This window comes from Marmota marmota, unplaced genomic scaffold (genome assembly GCF_001458135.2).
Source record: "Marmota marmota marmota unplaced genomic scaffold, marMar, whole genome shotgun sequence".
NCBI lineage: Eukaryota > Metazoa > Chordata > Mammalia > Rodentia > Sciuridae > Marmota > Marmota marmota.
This window is the reverse complement of record NW_026000026.1, coordinates 6209978-6227684: the sequence shown is the minus strand read 5'-3', so window position 1 is coordinate 6227684 and position 17707 is coordinate 6209978. Positions and strand designations below refer to the sequence as shown.

The 17707-nt window shown below is 61.7% G+C and overlaps 1 protein-coding gene across 1 annotated transcript in view; it reads left to right on the top strand.

The window, feature by feature from the left end:
- The window catches only part of Prex1 (phosphatidylinositol-3,4,5-trisphosphate dependent Rac exchange factor 1), an 88837-nt gene extending 71451 nt beyond the window's left edge, over positions 1-17386 (top strand). The window contains exons 26-40 of the mRNA XM_048811936.1: positions 697-907; positions 2249-2337; positions 3534-3616; positions 3701-3791; positions 5611-5739; positions 7284-7325; positions 8224-8444; positions 9772-9871; positions 11407-11550; positions 11641-11755; positions 12698-12764; positions 13548-13720; positions 14868-14970; positions 15179-15246; positions 16563-17386. Of these exons, the coding sequence (XP_048667893.1) occupies positions 697-907; positions 2249-2337; positions 3534-3616; positions 3701-3791; positions 5611-5739; positions 7284-7325; positions 8224-8444; positions 9772-9871; positions 11407-11550; positions 11641-11755; positions 12698-12764; positions 13548-13720; positions 14868-14970; positions 15179-15246; positions 16563-16605 (1679 nt within the window). The 3' untranslated portion in view covers positions 16606-17386. The remainder of the gene's footprint in view (positions 1-696; positions 908-2248; positions 2338-3533; positions 3617-3700; positions 3792-5610; positions 5740-7283; positions 7326-8223; positions 8445-9771; positions 9872-11406; positions 11551-11640; positions 11756-12697; positions 12765-13547; positions 13721-14867; positions 14971-15178; positions 15247-16562) is intronic.
- The last annotated feature ends 321 nt before the right edge of the window (positions 17387-17707 follow it).

Sequence of the window (17707 nt, the reverse complement as noted above, 5' to 3'; positions counted from 1 at the left end):
CCTCTGCCTCATGGGTGGGGACTTCTCTGTAGAGGCCGCGGCTGCAGACTCAGGAGCCCAAGGCCTGGGCTTTACTCCTGGCCTGTTGGCCGTGTGACCTCAGGCTGCCTCTCTGACCTCGGTTTCCTCACCTGCAGAGCGGGGCCAGTTGTGACCCTGATCTCGTGAGAGGCGGGATGGTGGCTAGCCCGGGCTTGTGGGTCGCCTGCGAGGCCCAGCACTGTGTCTAACGCGTGGCATGTCAGTCCCCACCTCCCAGCCTTGAGGCTCCTGTGACACCATCCCGCAGGAGGTGGTGGCGTTAGGGTTTGAAGGGGCTGCGGCCTGGGCAGGAACTGCCTTTTGAATGACTTTTCCTTGTGCTGAGCTGTGTGCGTGTTTACCTGCCATCTGTCCCCGGTGCTCTTGTCCGTGGTGGCAGAGCCCAGGGGTGTCCGAGGCCCTGCGGCCTGCCGTCTGGAAGCCATGCCCTCTGGGCCATGTGCAGAGCCCCAGCCCATGCGCAGAGCCAGGCCGGGAGCCGCCAGAAGGCGTGAACCTACGCTCTCACCCCGGCAGGGCCGCGGGCGGCTGCGCAGTTGTGGTGGGCTTTCCAAGGGGTGGGGGGACACAAAACCCTGGGCAGCTCCCTGTGCAGGATCAAAGGTCACAGCTGGTGAAGCTGGGGCCTGGGCCTTTACCTGGAGCCCTTGCCCTGCAGGCTGCTGTCCACCATCACGGAGCCCACCCCTGGCGAGGCCTGTGACCCGCCCCTGGCTGAGGAGGCCTCCTCCTCCTCACTGGTCAGCGAGGAGAGCGAGATGGACAGGACCGACCATGGGGGCATCAAGAAAGTGTGCTTCAAGGTGTCTGAGGAAGACCAGGAGGACTCGGGCCACGACACCATGAGCTACCGCGACTCCTACAGGTGGGCATGGTATGGGTGGCCCAGGGCTTGGTGGGACGGCCAGCAGGACAGTGAGCCTCTGACCACGCGGAAGTTGGGACCATGGACGTTTTGTGGAATGTGGTGGTCTGGCCCTGAGACCCGCCCAAGGTGCATCCCAGAGAGCCCACCCAGCTCCCTGCCCAGGCTGGCGCTTCTGCCTGGCCTGGTAGACGCCACCCTTTCAGCCATACGTGTCCCAGTGCAGAGGAGAGGGCTGATCTGCCCACACGGTGTGCTTCAGACTTGGTTTAAGACCTGTGGTTTCTGCCGGGCATAGGGATGCACGCCTGTAATCCCAGAGCTGGGGAGGCCGAGGCAGGAGGATCCCAAGTTCAAGGCCAGCCTGGCCAACTTAGTGAGGCTCTGTCTCAAAATAAGTAGATGATAGGTAGGTAGGTAGGTAGGTAGGTAGGTAGTTAGGGCTGGGGGTGCACCTTAATGGTAGAGCACCCCGGGGTTCAGTCCCCAGCACTACAAAAAAATGTAGTTTTTACATGAATGCTATTTATTTTCACTTGATCTGACGAATAAGTCTGTTTTCTTTTTCTTCTGAGAGGCCGTGAGCTGTCTTGCCACTGGTTAGATTAATTGTAACAAGATCAGTGGGGCTTTAATTAGCGGGTTAAATAGATTAGAACTCAGTTCCCTGTGCTAACTCTGCGCTGGCTGCTGGTAATTTCTTATCTCAGCCTAATGAGCCCTGGACCCCCTGAGAAGGGCCTTGTCACCTTCAGCTGCAGCCAGAAGGAGTCGAGGCAGCCAGACCCCCTCTGGTGGGCAAAGCCCAGGGCTGCAGGGATGCGGCCAGCGAATGCTCCTCTTGTCCCCCACGGGACCTGCCTGGTCTTTGTGCCCGGTTTCCTGGGGTCTGTAACCTGGTCGTTCTGGCTGCCTGTGTGCTGTCCTCGGAGTTCCGAGGCCAAGGTCCCTCGCGTCTCTGGGTTTTCCTTCTGAAGTTCCTGTTCCTCTGGTTTTTCACTGAATTGTCAAAGAGCGTGGGGTGGAATTGTGGAGCAGTTGCTCCTGATTCCTTGAGTTCCTTTTGGTCAGGTGAGTGGTGGGTTGTGCCCAGAGTCAGGGTTGTCCCTAAGAAGAGCCAGGCACTCGGGAGCACTGGGGACCTTGGACAGTGGTGACAGCTGAGTGGAAGCAACTCTCCTCTCTGTTTCTGTGCTGGGCCGTGAAGCGCTTCCCCCCTGCGGACCTGAAAGACCCCCGGCTGGTTGTCCCTGGGCTGGGGTTTGACCGTGCTCTGGAGCGGGTCTGGGTGCGGGGCCAGGGGTGCGAGCGGAGGGTGACTCGCCGTCTCGCCCAACACAGCGAGTGCAACAGCAACCGGGACTCGGTCCTGTCCTACACCAGTGTGAGAAGCAACAGCTCCTACCTGGGCAGTGACGAGATGGGGTCCGGTGAGTGGGCCACCCAGCGGGGAGGGTCCTGGCGGGTTGGTTAGCGGGTGTCCTCCTGCTCTGTTCCGTTGTTTGGAGTTCGTTGCTTTGAATCTCATGGAGCCTCCTTCTGTCTGCTGGTTTGGCAGGTACTTAGTCAAGCACCTCTCACATACCAGGTGCTGGAACTCAGCAAAGCTAAGATCCCAACACAGAGCGGATAGAGACCTCGGTGCACCATGGCCTGTGGTTGCATGGGATGTGTGGGTGGTGGGTGCTCTGAGGTCCCACAGACCCCTGGAACCAAGGGTGCCCATAGGAATGACCATGCACCAACCCGAAGTCCAGATAGCACAGGAAGCTTTAAAGAAGCCAGTGAACTCGAATCCAAACCCGCCGTGCTCCCAGGTGTGCCGACCGATGGTACTTGGATGCCGTCGGCAAGGGCATGTGTATGCAGAGGGACATGGCGGTGGCTGGCGGGCAGCTGGACGGACAGGTGGATGATCAGATGAGGTCATGCTGTGTCTGCAGCGCTTCCTGAAGCCTGACGTTGCTGCGTTTTAATTTTAGTCTCATTCACTCAGACTTAGAAAGTACACTTTGTGCATAAATAGGTCACACGTCCACATGGGCCATTATTAGAGAGACAAGAGACAGGCTGAGGTGGCGGGTCCCTCCCACCCTCAGCCACAGCCTCCTGCTGCCCAGGCCGTCCCCCCTGCACCCTGTTACTGCTGTGTCCTGCCAGAGGACTTCTGTACATAAAAACTTGCCCCCATCATGTGGCAGAAGAAAAGAAGGCCCAGGAAGGCGGACTGTGTGGCTGGCTCTAATGTCTCATGACGGAAGATCAGGCCATTGAAATATGTCCTCAGAGGGGTTCAGTGGCAGCTGACTTCACTGGAACAGGGGCCGTGACTCCGTGGGGCTGGGATCCAGGTCTTTGTCCTCAGTGCCCTCATTTGTGGAGTGGGAATGACAACAGCTTGCCATCTGGGGGGTGTTAGTGCTTCTTGCCCATTTTTTAGATGAAGAAACAGAAGCTCAGAGAGGTCCAGGGATTTTCCCAGTGACTCAGCTGGGGCCTGAGTCTGGCAGGCTGCATGTCCCCTGTGGGTCTAGGGCTCTATGGCCGTGTGGCCTCCTTGAGAAGAGGTTGGGGAGGAGCGGGGTGGGGCAGCAGTGACTGACAGCCACGCTCTGTCTCCTGCCAGGGGACGAGCTGCCCTGTGACATGCGCATCCCATCGGACAAGCAGGACAAGCTCCATGGCTGCCTGGAGCACCTCTTCAACCAGGTCGGCCTTGTCCCAGCCTGGTGTGGCCCTGGGTCCTCGCAGCCCCCGGGCAGCCACACTCACCGGGGGGCTTCTTGTCTCCAGGTGGACGCCATCAACACGCTGCTCAAGGGGCCGGTGATGGGCAGGGCGTTCGAGGAGACCAGGCATTTCCCCATGGAGCACAGTCTCCAAGGTGAGGGGCGCCCGGTGGGGGAAGGGTGGACGCTGTGGCACACAGCCCTGCTGCGTGGCTCTGGCTGGTCCAGGCCGGCAGACTCCTGGGCCACGTCAGCCCACAGCCTGCTTTCGCTCAGAATCTGTCTCCACTGTCATCCTTATGTTTTACTTTTAAAGTTTCGTAAAAGCCAAACAACTAGGTCTGTGTGGTAGAAGCTGCAGGAGCTGCAAAGCCTGACCTGGCTCTCTACAGGGACAGTTGGTGTCCTGGGGTTGGTCCCTGGGTCCCCTGGGTCCCCTGGGCCTGCCCATTTGTGACACAAGGGACAGCCTGGAGTGCACTTCCTGTCTTTCACGCCCACGGGGATCTGCTCCCCTCATCACACTTTCCAGCCATGTGAATTTGCTGCGGAGTTTATTATTGATGTGACTTTTGTTTTGTTAATGGCATCTCCTGTGGGGTATGGTGGTGCAGGCCTGTGATCCTAGTGACTCAGGAGGCTGAGGCAGGAGGATCTCAAGCTTGAGATCAGCCTTGGTAATTTAGCAAAACTCTGTCTCAAAGGAAAAAAAAAGGACTGGGGATGTAGCTCAGTGGTAAAGGGCTGGTGGTCCAATTCCCCAGTACCTAAGTGAATGAACAAATAGGTTTTGAAAAGGTATCTTCCTTTTGGAAATTGAATTTTAAAAGGATCTTATTAAAATGCCCCCATAGGAAGAGCCCGTGTGGTAGGACATATATTAATGATAAGCCATAGTGATCAACTTAATGGGAAAGCCACAGTGTCATCCCACTGTGGTCAGGTGGGCATTGCTCCCTGCCCGGGGCCTCTGCTGCTCTTCAGGAGAGGGCTGTGTGAGTGAGAGAAGCGTTCAGGCCTCACCAGCACCAAACTGAGACTTTCCTCTGCAGTAATTGAGATGAAAAGAATTGACATTTCTTATGTCCTCCTGCCTTTCATCCCACTAACCCCCCCTCACCATCTGTCCGTCCCCAGCTGCCAGTCCATCTGTGCAGCTATGTAGCAGGTAAATAGTTCCCTAGAGCCAGCTTGTGCCAGGCCTTGTGCTGGGTGCTGGTGACCCTGAGCAGGATGGGACACTGCTGACCTCGGGGGCTCCCAGCTGTGTGCAGGAGATGGGAATGCGGACAGCCTCTGCCTGCAGGGGAGCATCGGGTCTGCTCAGCTGTCCTTCCCGCTGTGTCAATCCCCTGTCCAGGGGTGAACCTCAGGAAGAAACAGCAGAGAGGGCCCCAAGCCACAAAGACCTCAGAGACCCGGGAAGAGGCCAAGGGAACAGGGACCTGCGTCTGCCTGGCCTTTGGCCCTGTTAGGGCCACATTCAGGTCCCAGTTCTCCCACTACCCAGTGTGACTTTAGGCAAGTGACTTGCCTGGGCTTCCTCCTCTGTATAGGGAAGGGTTAGAACTAGGTCACAACTCATGTGCCTGCTTAGTTGGTTGTGGCATGGAGACCCGGTACCTGAGAAGAAGGCTTCTGTGGCTACAGGGTCCAGATCTGGGGGCAAAGACTGCTGTGATTGATTGGTGCTGCCTCCACTGGATTGTCTGTGGCTGTGGATCCTGGCCCCCGACTAGCAGGAAGGGTGCTGAGACGGATCAGTGATGTCTGCGATGGGAATGGCATGTGGAGTGGTAGCACACTTACCATGTATTTGTTCTCCAAGGCCTGGATTACATCCTAGAGCCTGCTGCTCCCTGGATCTACGTTATAAGCTTTGGAATCTGGTGACAGGGCATGGGCTTTTGTGCCACTGTTCTCCAAAGCCACCTCAGCCCCTTCCCTGGCCCTCATGCCGCTTTCCTGCCCCAGAGTTCAAACAGAAAGAAGAGTGTATGGTCCGTGGCCGGAGCTTGATCCAGATCAGCATCCAGGAGGACCCCTGGAACCTGCCCAGCTCCATCAAGACCCTGGTGGACAACATCCAGAGATACGTGGAAGGTCTGTGGGCAGGGAGGGTCCTGGGGGGTCTGTGGCCTTTGGCTGGGTCTGGAATGCAGCAGGGTCCTGCTGGGGCCCACCTCTGTGCCCCCTGCCCTGTGTGCTCACGGAAGGGGAAGAGGAGTGGCTGCACTCTGTCAGCTGAGTGACCTCCCCTGGCCAGCCCGGGCTGTGGACCCTTGACCCGGTGCCCATGGTGCTGAGCCCGTCTCGCAGGCTGCAGAGCTGAGCTTGTTCCTCATGGCTTCCAAAGGGGCTCGGTTCAGTCGTTTGTTTATCACGGAGGCTGCAAGCTGGCAGGTGGGGGCCGCAGAAGGATGGGCGCCCAGTGTCTGGTCAGGTCTCACCGGGAAGCAGGATTTCCCCTGGCTGCTCTAGGTGGCAGCAGGCCAGCCGTCCCATGCTCACTGGGGCAGGAGATGAGTGGTGGCTGCCCTCTGGGGTGGCGAGGGGTGCTCTCCAGTTCCCTGCAGCCTGGCATCTATGCCACACCTCTCATGTGGCCCCCGCCCCCGTCCTTGTTGGTATTTGAATATGGGTCTCCTGGGTTAGAGGACCCAGGCGTGGGACCTTGGACTGGGAAAGCAGGAGTTGAAGGACTGGGGCGTGGCCCCAAGGAGAAGCCACCTCTGAGCTGGAATCTCTGTTGGCCCTGAGCTGTTCTGTTTACAAAACTGCAGTTGTGTGGGCTTTGTGACCAGCTGGCCAGGGCTTGAATCCCAGGCCACACACCTGTGGCCATGCGACCTCCACACCCTTGCCTTCTCTGGCCCCCACTTGTGCGTGTGCAGCAGCTCCCAGTGCTCCCGCCTGCCCCTGCGGGTCAGGAGGATAAACCAGTCAGTACCCATCAGCACTTAGTGCCCTGCCTGAGGGGGCACGCTCAGCCACTGGCACCTGCTCTGGCTGACATCCTAGGGAAGACGGTACCTCAAGTGACTGCATCAGGACTTAGACTTTCCTTATCCATCTTTCCTTCTGGCCCCAGGGCACTTCTGAAGGAGAGCCGCCTGCTGGCAGGCGTCTGAGGAGGGAGGGCCTTCTCCTGAGGGCAGCCGTGCTGTCCAGGATGGCCAAGCTTGGGTGTGTGTTTGCACTTGTGTGCACTCAGTCTCTGCTGGTGTGAGTGGGTGTATCACAAACGTGCGTACTCTGTGTGCGTGTGTACTGTGTGTGCGTGTGTACTCTGTGTGCGTGCGTACTCTGTGTGCGTGTGTACTGTGTGTGCGTGTGTACTGTGTGTGCGTGTGTACTCTGTGTGCGTGTGTACTGTGTGTGCGTGTGTACTGTGTGTGCGTGTGTACTCTGTGTGCGTGTGTACTGTGTGTGCGTGTGTACTGTGTGTGTGTGCAGCGACTCTGGCTCCAGAGATAGAAGTGCAAGCTGTCGTCTCTGCTTGATGGGGACCTGCCACCCTTCAGTAAACACTGCCCCCGGGAAGCCTTAGCACTGGCCCTCTGTGAGGCTCAGGCACGGGGCTGGGCCAGCTCTGCTGTCACCTGCCAGCCCCCCTTAGCCTCCTCCTCCTCTCCCTCCTCCTTCAGATGGGAAGAACCAGCTGCTCCTGGCCTTGCTGAAGTGCACAGGTGAGGGCTTTGAGGGGCAGCCATGAGTGCATGGGCCCAGGGGTACCCAGCGAGGCCCGCCTGGCTGTGGGCGTCCATGAGGACAGCCTGGGGAGGCCTTTTCTGTGGCCAGGGTGACTTTTTCTTGGCCCCTCAGGATCTGCACTGGGGAAGGCGATACTTTGGCCTCCTGCCCCTCTAAGACTTGCACCTTGTGTCCAAGGGACAAGTCTCAGTCCCTGGAGCTGGGAGCCCTGTCTTGGGCCACCTGCTACCTGGGTGACTATTGACGAGGACACAGGATAGAGGACGGAGGGCGAGGGAGGCTGCTTGTCAGTAGGCTCCAGACCCAGCAGAGGCCCGAGCTGCAGGTGGGGTGGGCCGCGTTTGTCCACCTTTGTCCCTCCCTTCTTCCCAGAAACTTGTAGTCAAGGGAGGATCCAGGTCAAAATAGGCAGCTGCACCCAGCTGGCCAGACGTTGAGGGTAATTCCTCTCAGCAGCTGAGACCTGCAGCCTCTTTGCCTCAGGTGGGGCCGGGTGGTGGAGGGGCGGGGCCAGGCGGTGGAGGGGCGGGGCAGCAGGAGAACACGGTTCTCAAAAGCACTGGTGGAGCTTGGTGGCACAGCCGCACCACTGGCACACAGCCGGCCGGGCCGAGAAGTGCTGCATCCCAGAGAGATGGCCAGGGACGGGCCTGGATAGTGGCCGGGAACCCACAGGCCCACCTGCTTGGTTGGGGGAGCAGCAGCTTTTGGGTGAAGTGGCTTGCTCACGGAGGGGGAGTTTTGTGGACCTGGCTTTTGGCCCAAGTGAACTTTTGGCCAGTTTGCCCCATGCAGGGTCTGTGGGGGGCTCGGGGCCAGGGGTGGTGCAGCCTGCTGCCAGCACCTGCCCAGAGGCCTGTCGGTCCATCACAGACACCGAGCTGCAGCTGCGCAGGGACGCCATCTTCTGCCAGGCCCTGGTGGCCGCGGTGTGCACCTTCTCCGAGCAGCTGCTGGCGGCCCTCAGCTACCGCTACAACAACAACGGAGAGTACGAGGAGAGCAGCCGGGACGCCAGCCGCAAGTGGCTGGAGCAGGTGGCCGCCACCGGGGTCCTGCTGCACTGCCAGTCCCTGCTGGCGCCAGCCGCAGTGGTGAGTGGGCAGAGGAGGACGGGAGGCCCCTCAGCCTGTGTCCCCTGCAGTTGGCTCCCATGGCCCCGCTGTTCACACAGCAGGTGTTTATTGAGCACCTACCATGTACCGCTGTTAGGAACTGGGGCCTTACGTCCTGGTGGGCGGGAGACACACATAAGTAAAAGACATGGCGTAGACCATGGTGCTCAAGCTAGGCGGTTTTGCCCCAGGGGACACTGGCAACATCTGGAGACATTTTTAGTTATAGCAATTGAAAGATCCAGGACTAGTGTCTCTGGCACTTGGTGTGTGGAGGCCAGAGATGCTCGTCAGTGTCCTACAACAGTCCCCAGGACAAATACCTGTAGTGCTGGTTGGCTCTGGTGGCCAAGGCCCAGCCACTGGCTGGTGGGAAGTGTGGCCTCGGAGCGCCCTCTGCTGGGCAGAGGTCTGCTCTCACTGGACTCAGAAAGGCTGCCCGGACACAGAGCCAGATGCTAGTTCCTGTCCGTTTGGTCTCTGATGTTGCGAGGCACCAGACTGCTGGGGTCTGCAGCTCACCTTCCAGCTGGGGAGGCAGATGAGAAGACAGAATGGAAGGCTGGGGGGAGAGGCAGGGAAGTGGAGGCCATGGCGTTCTTGGGAATCTGTGGTCAGAGCTGGCCGTGTTGAAGCGGTGACCTTTGAGCCAGTAGACAGATGGCCTGAGGAACAGCGTGGGGCAGAGGGAGCAGCTGTGCTCAGGTCCCCACGGAGGCAGTGTGGCCCAGGAGCAGGGAGGCGGTGGGTGGTGAGGTGCGCGGGCTGGGCCTGCAGGGCTGGGCCTCACTCTGGGCAGGAGGCTCGCCGGTTGGAGGCAGGTGAGAGGTGGGATGTGGGTTCAGGTTGGACAAAGGTGATAGCACGGGGAGAGGGGGATTGTTTGGGGGGAGGGTAAGGGGGAACTGTGGGGTCCTCCTGGGACGTGGACCCCCTGGAGTGGTGGCTGGGAAGTTGGGGGGCTCTGGAGCGTGTTTTGATGGTGGGTCTCAGGGCTTGGTCATGGCTGTGTATGGGGCAAGGGGAGAGAGAATCGGGTGGGTGGGGCCTGCTGGAGGGGCAGGGAGGGGTGGTGGGTTAGCTTTGGAATGGTTGTCAGTGACCGTTGGTCCAGGGAAGGGCCGCTCAGCAAGTCAGAGCGAGATGGGTTCTGACCCTGGGGTGCAGGACAAGCTGAAGGCAGAGCACACGCAGGACCGGTGGGAGGAGCCCGCTGTGTAGCACGTGGCCTAGATTCGGACCCCAGCTTGTCCAGGGAAAGCTTGGGGTGGGTGGCACCCGAGGTCCCTCCTGTGTCTTCTTGCAGAAGGAGGAGCGCACCATGCTGGAGGACATCTGGGTGACCCTGTCGGAGCTGGACAACGTCAGCTTCTCCTTCAAGCAGCTGGATGAGAACTACGTGGCCAGTGAGTGACTCCCCCGCACGGTGGGTGTCAGGACGCTGAGGCGGCAGGAGTGCGGGGGCCACCTGGCCTCCCCTGCTTGCAGGCCAGCTGCCCGAGCCTCACACCCCAGCTGGAGTCTCAGAGCTGAACCGCAGCACACGTGGAAGGGGTCTTCCCCATCAACCCAGCTGCCCCAGCACCCTTAAAAGACCCACGAGCGATTCTCATTCAGATCCCACCCTAGACTCGCCCCTCTTTGCGGGAAGAATTAAGATTCTTAGGGACTAAGGCCGTGATTACTTGAGGTTCCTCGGTCCTGTCTTCCTCCCTCTGCCCTGCCCACCCCCTGCCCACCCACTCGCACCACCCACCCAGACACGTCCGCAGCAGGGAGCACTCGGGACTTGCCAGCCAGAGACGGGCTCTGGGCCACAGTGCCGGGCAGCATGGCCACAGCTTCTGCCCTCCCCGTGGTCTCTCCCTGGGGTCACCTGGGGGCATCAGAGATGCCAATCCCAGTCGCTGGCTGCTGTGGGTCAGGTGGGGCCTGGGTAGGGGTCCTGGGGGAGCGCAGGTGACCTCCCGCGGAGGCCGAGAACCCTGTCTGCTGGGCCCTGGGGACCCCGCCCAGACCTCCCTCCTCGGGAACTCGGGGGTGGAGCAGGGCGCCCGTGTGCCACGTGCTGTCCCCAGGACTCCAGAGCTCACGGGCCTAGGGCTGCTCTCTAGATCGGTGCTCTTTCACTTCACTTCATAAAAAGCCCCCCGAGACAGCTTTTTCCCAAGTGCCACCCCCTTGAAATTGCTGTGTGTCTGGGCCGCGTGTCTGGGCTCTCGGGAATACCCGTCCTCCCCTTCAAGGACCAGCTCTGACCTCCTTGGGGCAGAACCGTCCCTGCAGAGGACGCAGACTGCTGCACAGGGGCCAGTTTGAGTTGGCTGTGGTGCTGCCTGTCGTGGGCCGACCTGGGCCCCGGGAGAAGCCCTGGTCCACCAGTGACACCTGCAGGCGCAGCAGGGGTCCCCAGGGCTGCACTCTGCCCCCCCTGGCCCACAGCTCTTCCTCATGGGGGTGAACGAGATGCAGGTCCTGTTGGAGGGCAGCTTTCGCCAGGTGGGGCCCTGAGTGACCAGGCAAAGGGTGAGAGGAGCACCCGTAGGGCTCTGAAGACACCCGGCTGGCTCTCCTGCTGGGCAGTCGGTGTCGGGGCCAAGAATAAAGCAGTGGCAACCAGCAGCTGTGGAGGGTGTCCCAGAGCCAGGTCACAGGCGGCTCCGCGGGGTGGGGCTCTCTGAGGCGCCCTGTGGGGTGGGAGTCTGAGGCGCTCTCTAGGCTGGGGGAACGGGGGTCACGGGATGCGACTCTGGCGTGAGTGGACATGGAAGTCCCAGGGTGCCACCTGAGGCTGGGAAGAAGGGGGTCTGGGGTTATCCCTCTGGAGTGAGGGGACAGGGAGGCACTGGGTGTCACTCTGGCGCCTGGGGAAGGGAGAGCCGAAGCTCCTGTAGCGGGGGCGGGGCCCTGCGGTGAGCCCGTGTGGCCTTGTCCTCCGCAGACACCAATGTCTCCTACCACATCGAGGGCGGCCGGCAGGCGCTGAGGGTGGTCTTCTACCTCGACAGCGACCACTTCTCCAAGCTGCCCTCCCGCCTGGAGAGCGGGGCCAGCCTCCGCCTGCACACCGTGCTTTTCACGAAAGGTGAGCTGCGGCTGTGGGGGACCCCAGGGGCCGAGCCAAGGCCACCAAGCACTGGGGACCCAGCCCCTGCCCTCCCTCCTCTCCCTTCAGCTCTGGAGAACGTGGAGGGGCCGCCTCCTGCGGGCAGCCAGGCAGCAGAGGACCTGCAGCAGGAGGTCAATGCCCAGTCCCTGGAGAAGGTCCAGCAGTACTACCGCAAGCTCAGGTGTGTGCCTGGGGCTGTGCTGGGGCAGGGTTCAGAGAGCTGCCACAGGGCGTGGACACAGCAGTGCCAGGCAGGCCCTCCGTGGGAGGAGTGGGCCAGACGCCCCTTTCTGGGGCACCTGCTCTGTGCGGGGCCTTTGCATAAGAGTCCGATGGCAGTGCGCACAGTAGGTCATGCTAACTCATTTTCCAGATGAGGAAACTGAGACCCAGGGACATACACAGTGTGCCCACGGCCACACAGCCAACAGTCTGGCTTCAAAGCAGGTCCTTTCTGCTGAGCAGAGCTGCCAGTCCACTCTGCGTGGGGACCGGAGCTGAGATGGGCGCTGAGATTCATGGGCCTTGAGAGGGGCGTGGCCCCTGGGCCTCTGTCCTGGTCACACCTGCAGGGAGAAGTGGAGGGAACAGATTTTGCTGGGAGTAAGCACGTGTCCAGGGGAGCAGCTCCCACGTCCCCAGCAGCCTCAACTGTGGCCCTCCGAGTCCTGCCTTGGTGACAAAGGGTGGCTGAGAATTAGGAGATGGCAGGTCCAGTGTCAGGGCCTCCTCCCCTGGGGCCTGGTTTGCCATTTGCTGTCATCCACCTGCTCCACAAGCTCGTCTTTCACCTGTGGCTTCTACTCCCTTCCACGGCCCAGTGGAGACCGCCTGGTTCCCAAGGCCTAGGTGCCCATGCGTTGGCCCTTTAGAGGAACCTCTGCGACTCAGTGAGCGGCGCCCAGGGCCAGGCGGGGACGGGGCTCAGGGAGGAAGAGCAGGTCTGGGCGGCAGCAGGGCGGGGGCAGTTGAGGACAGCACTGGGGGGGGGAGGGGCCCTGCGGCTGGGGGCTGTCAGAGGAGCCCTGAGGGTGGCCTCCTCTGGGGCACAGGGATTCCTCCTGGGAGACCACGGCCCTGCAGCTGTGGTGGGGTGGCCCCTCTCAGCCTCTCTCTCCCTCAGGGCGTTTTACCTGGAGCGGTCTAACCTGCCCACGGACGCCAGCACCACCGCCGTGAAGATAGACCAGGTGCGTCCCCCTACAGCTGGGCTGGGCGGGGCCCCGGGGTCCCCAGGTGGTTTCTGCTCACTGGTGGTCTGCTCTCTCTGCTCCCGTGGTGACTGCGGGTTGGAGAGGTGGACCCTCGTCGGGTGGGCCCAGGTCCTCTTTTCCTTCACGTTGTTTGTGGGCACTTAGAGATCAAGAGATCTCCTGAGAACCACGGAGGCTTCCAGCTGTTTTGAGAAGTGGACAGGTGTGAGGCCTCCTGGGGGCTCCTCCCCACAGGCTGGCCTGTGCTGGGCGGGGCTGCCCGGGCCACCGGCCTGTTGGCCCCTGCTCTTCAGGGTCTGTGGCCGGCCTTCCCGGCTTGTGCAGGCCTCACCCCGGCTTGGCGTTCTGGCCTTGGGGCTGGAAGCTGCCCTGGGAGATGCTGGGCACCGTGCTGTGGGATGTGTGGCCAGCGGGATCTCGCCATGGCACAGGAAGACTGAGCCACCTTTACCTCCACGCGGTGGCTGGGGGTCTGGGACAGCAGAGAGGGCTCCTCCTCAGGAGGGGTCTGGAGGACGCCCTGGGCAGTGAAGAGGCCAGGCCGGGGGTGAGACCTGAAGTATGGGGCGAACACCGAACGCCAGCTGCAGGGTAGCGGGGAGCCACAGATTGCTCTTGAGCAGAGGTCATGGAAACCTTGGAGAGGGCGCTGGGGGGACAGGTGCAGGGACCTGTAGATGAGGAGGAGATGGGGAGGCAGGCCAGAGGCCCTCGGCTGTGCCCCGAGCGTCCCCATTATATCTGTCCCACGCCTTGCAGCTGATCCGCCCCATCAACGCCCTGGACGAGCTCTGCCGCCTCATGAAGTCCTTGGTGCACCCCAAACCTGGGGCCGGTGGGAGCTTGGGTGCCAGCCTCATCCCTGTCTCCTCGGAGCTCTGCTACCGCCTGGGGGCCTGTCAGATGGCCCTGTGCGGCACCGGCATGCAGAGGTAGGCTGGGGAGGGCTGGGCCTCGGGGTCAGGGCGGCTGGGCCCAAGGCCTGGTCCTCCACTGCTTGCCGGCCCCGGGCAGGGCCTTGGCGCTCTGGCCGCAGGTTGCTGTGAGATGCGGCAGCAGTGGAGGGTGGCAGGACTGTGGTTGTCCTGGAGCCGGGTGCCGGGCTCCTGAGCCTGCCATTCGCGAGGAACGGGGTTGCACACCTCCTCGGGCTGCGCTGGTCTCCTGGCCTTGCTGGACACTTCTCTCTTCTGTCCCCTGCCCTTGTGCTGGCCCCAGGGAGGAAGACCGCCCCTCTCCAGTGGGCCCTTCCAGGCCCCCTTGTCCCCCCACTTAAGTGCCTCCCGCTCACCAGGGCCTCTGTTTGCTGCCCGCCACCCCTAGGCAGGGTCCCGTGAGGTCAGGGGCCGTGTCACTCTCTGCCGTAGCCCACCACCTAGCCCAGTGTCCAGCAATGATAGGTATCTGACAGACGGGCGTCCAGTCGTGTCCCATCAAGGGAGGAGGGTGCCCTGCGAGCTGGGCACTGCCGAGGTGTCTGCACCCAGGGGCTCATTTCCTCCCAGCTGAGCTGGTGTGGAAGGGCCCATTCTGGGGCTCTCAGCCAGGGGCAGTTTTGCTCCCCAGGGGACATTGGCAGTGTCTGGGGACTGGCATCTAGTGGTGGGGCCAGGTGCTCTCAGTGTCCTGCAGTGTCCTGCAGAGGGACAGCCCTCTTTCTGGTCCCCACATCAATGACACATTCGTCTTGATTCTCAGGAAATGGGGTGTGCAGAGATGGACCCGTCTGTCCAGGGTCCCAGAGTGAAGGGCGCAGGGTGGGGTTCCAGCCGCAGGCCTGGTGCCGAGCCGGTTCTGACTTGATAGGGTCTGAGCCACGTGGCTGTGCTGGGGGCCACTGAGCAGAGGCCAGGCCGGAGGAGTCCCCTCGGTCAGCCCTCAGCTCACTGAGAGCCCCCAGGCCCTGCCTGGCAGCAGTGACCTGCCGAGGGGTGGCAGCTGCCAGGAGGAGGGCAGGTGGGGGAGGTCAGCCAGGAGAGGACGCAGGGCGGAGGTGGGCAGCGCAGCCACACGGGGTGACGGCACTGGAGGTGGGGCCTGGCGGTGGGAGCCGCTGCCCACGCCCTCTCCCACCCGCAGGAGCACCCTGAGCGTGTCCCTGGAGCAGGCGGCTATCCTGGCGCGGAGCCACGGGCTGCTGCCCAAGTGCATCATGCAGGCGACGGACATCATGCGGAAGCAGGTGGGCCTCGGCGGCGCTCCAGGCTGGGCCCAGGGGAGCTGCTTGCTCCCTGCGGTGGGGGAGGCCTCCTGGGCCTGTGCGCCCTCAGCCCAGACCTAGCCCACCTGGGAGCCCGAGGGCGACAGCTTCCAGGGACCCCACCTGCAGCCAGGTGTCCCTGCCTGTCCCAACTCCTCCAGGGTCCCAGGCTGATACTCTCTCCTTCCAGGGCCCCAGAGTAGAGATTCTGGCCAAAAACCTCCGAGTCAAGGATCAGATGCCCCAGGGTGCACCGCGGTGAGTGGCCCCTGCCCCGTCTCCTCTGGGGGCCTTCAGCCTGGCAGACCCCTGGGCTCTGCCAGGGCCCCATCTGGCTTTTGAGGACCCTGCTTTGGGAGAGACGAGTCTGGCTCAATCTGTAACCTCACGAGGACCTGCTTCTCCTGGAGCCCTGGAAAGGGTCCCTAAAGGTCCTAAGTGAGCCGCGGGTGGCTGCTGGGGGGACCCGGTCAGCACCTTGTGGCCACTCTGCCCTCCCATCCTCCACCCCGCCGTCTCTCGGTGGCACTGAGCCCTCTGCAGCCCCTGGGACCTGGGCTCACTGGGCCAGACCCTGTCTCCCGCCCACCCTGCCCAGTTCCTTCCCCACGTCTGCCCACGGTGTTAAATAGCTTCTCATCTTGAAACAGCTTGATTATTGCTAAAGTCGTGCAGTGTCCCCGCACGCCCTGGGGCCACTCCCCCAGGGACGCAGTCTTCCGTGGCCCCAGCACGTGGTCGGGCCAGGCCGCTGCCCTTGGTGGTGCTGCAGTCCTTGCAGGCCTCGGTGGTACCCCAGGGTCCCATATGTGCTCGTCACCCTCAGCTCTTTTCCTAATATTTTTTGGGCGGTTCCCTGCCCCAGGTTCCCGGCCCATCTTCCCATGGGGACCCATTTGACCCAAACAGCTATGCTCAGAGCAAGGTCCTGCTGTGGTCCCCAGCTGGCAGGTGGGGGTGCTGAGGCCCAGGGAAGTTAAGCATCTTGTCCAAGGTCACTTAGCTAGGAGATGGCAGAGCCGCTGAACCCAGGCCCAGCCCTGTCTCCTGAGCCCTCTGGGGCCTGGCTTTCCCGTCCTGCGGTGGCCTGCTGCCCGTTGCTCCCGCTCCGCGGTCAGGACTCCTCGTGGGCCATCTGACCTCCTGACCTGCTGGAGAGCCAGCAGCCGCCCCCCCTCAGGTGCAGGCTCGGCTCGGAGCCCTCTCTGCACCCTTCTGCCTCTGGGTCCCGGGATCAGCGGAGGGAGGATCTCCGGCAGAGACCGGGTGTCGCTAGTGGCCGCAGGTGCAGAAGGGACCCCACGCCCCCCACCCCCGTATCTGAACACATGGGTCTGCTCCAAAGACACGCCTGTGTCTGTAAACACCCACCGGCCTCTGGGGGACAGATGTGGCCCGGGAGGGGACCGGGCAGCTGGGGAAGGTGTGGCATGTCTATGTGTTCACGCTCCGTCTCATGATTCCTGCCAAGTGGTGTCCTCTGGGTGTGAATCGCCCATACGGTCAACAAAGTGGCGGGGGAGTGCTGAAGGGCCTCGGGGTCCCACTCATCCTCTCTCTCCTGCTCCCACCAGCCTCTACCGCCTCTGCCAGCCTCCAGTGGACGGAGACCTCTGAACACCACGTGTCACTGCTCAGCCGCACCCACGGAGCCGCGGAGTGAGGGGACCCAGCAGGCCATGCCACAGGCAGCAAAGATGGCCCAAGGCTCCTGCCCAGCTGTCCCTGGCCAGCCCCCTGCACTGCTGTGGGGACAGGGCCCACTCGGCCATGACTGCCCACCACCCTGGGCCGCACATTCTCCACCCTGGGCACCGGGCGCCAGGGCTTGCAGAGCTCACGGTGCAGCCAGGCTCCGGACTCCATCCCAGTCCTAGGGACAGTGTCAAGGTGCTGCCCCGCGAGGCCTGCGGACAGCTCCCTCGGGATGGCGCCACTGCACTTTGAACCCGGGCTCCCTCCAGGCCACATCCCAGGGCCCGCACCGTCTCCGCCCGAGCTTCCTGCGCACACCTAACCTTACTAACCAGCTCGGTGGACTCGGGGCACCCGGCCTCGGCCAGGAAGGACAGAGGGACAGGTGCAGCTCCTGCCACCGGAGGACACGCAAGAGCCACACCAGCTAATGACGTCACTCACCGCCATCGGAACTGGAGCCGCCAGCCCTGGGCCGAGACACACTCAGACTTATTTATATGGCGTGACGTCTCTGGTGTTTTATTTTATTTTTTGTTGTCGTTGCCGTCTTCCGAGATTTTTTCTAAGGTTGTATAATTATATATTTGACATTTTAAGTTTCAAAGAAAGGCATATTGTCTAACAGGGACCAACGTGAGGTAGTATTGCAGTTTTATCCAGTTCTACTAAAAAAGAAAAACTAAATTATTGAAAATTTTAAGAGCACTAGTATGTCCTCTGTTTTAGAGTTGGGGTTGCAGGGTGTCTGGGTCTCCACAGGTGCCTGCTGCCCACCCTGCTTCTCCAGCGTTGACTCGGGGTTAGAACTTTCCAGATGGTGGCTGCAAGGGCTTGAGAGGTGGCAGAGCTGTGGAGGGAGGCGGGGAGCCGGGGGCCACCGAGCGGCCTCCTGCGCAGGACACTGCGTGGCACCTCGGGTGGACTTTATTTTTTTTGATGTTAACTTCTCAGAGCAGGGCGTCTGGGACTTTGAAGCCACTGCCCTTATGGGCAGAGGGACCCACAGAGGACCCTCAGCAGG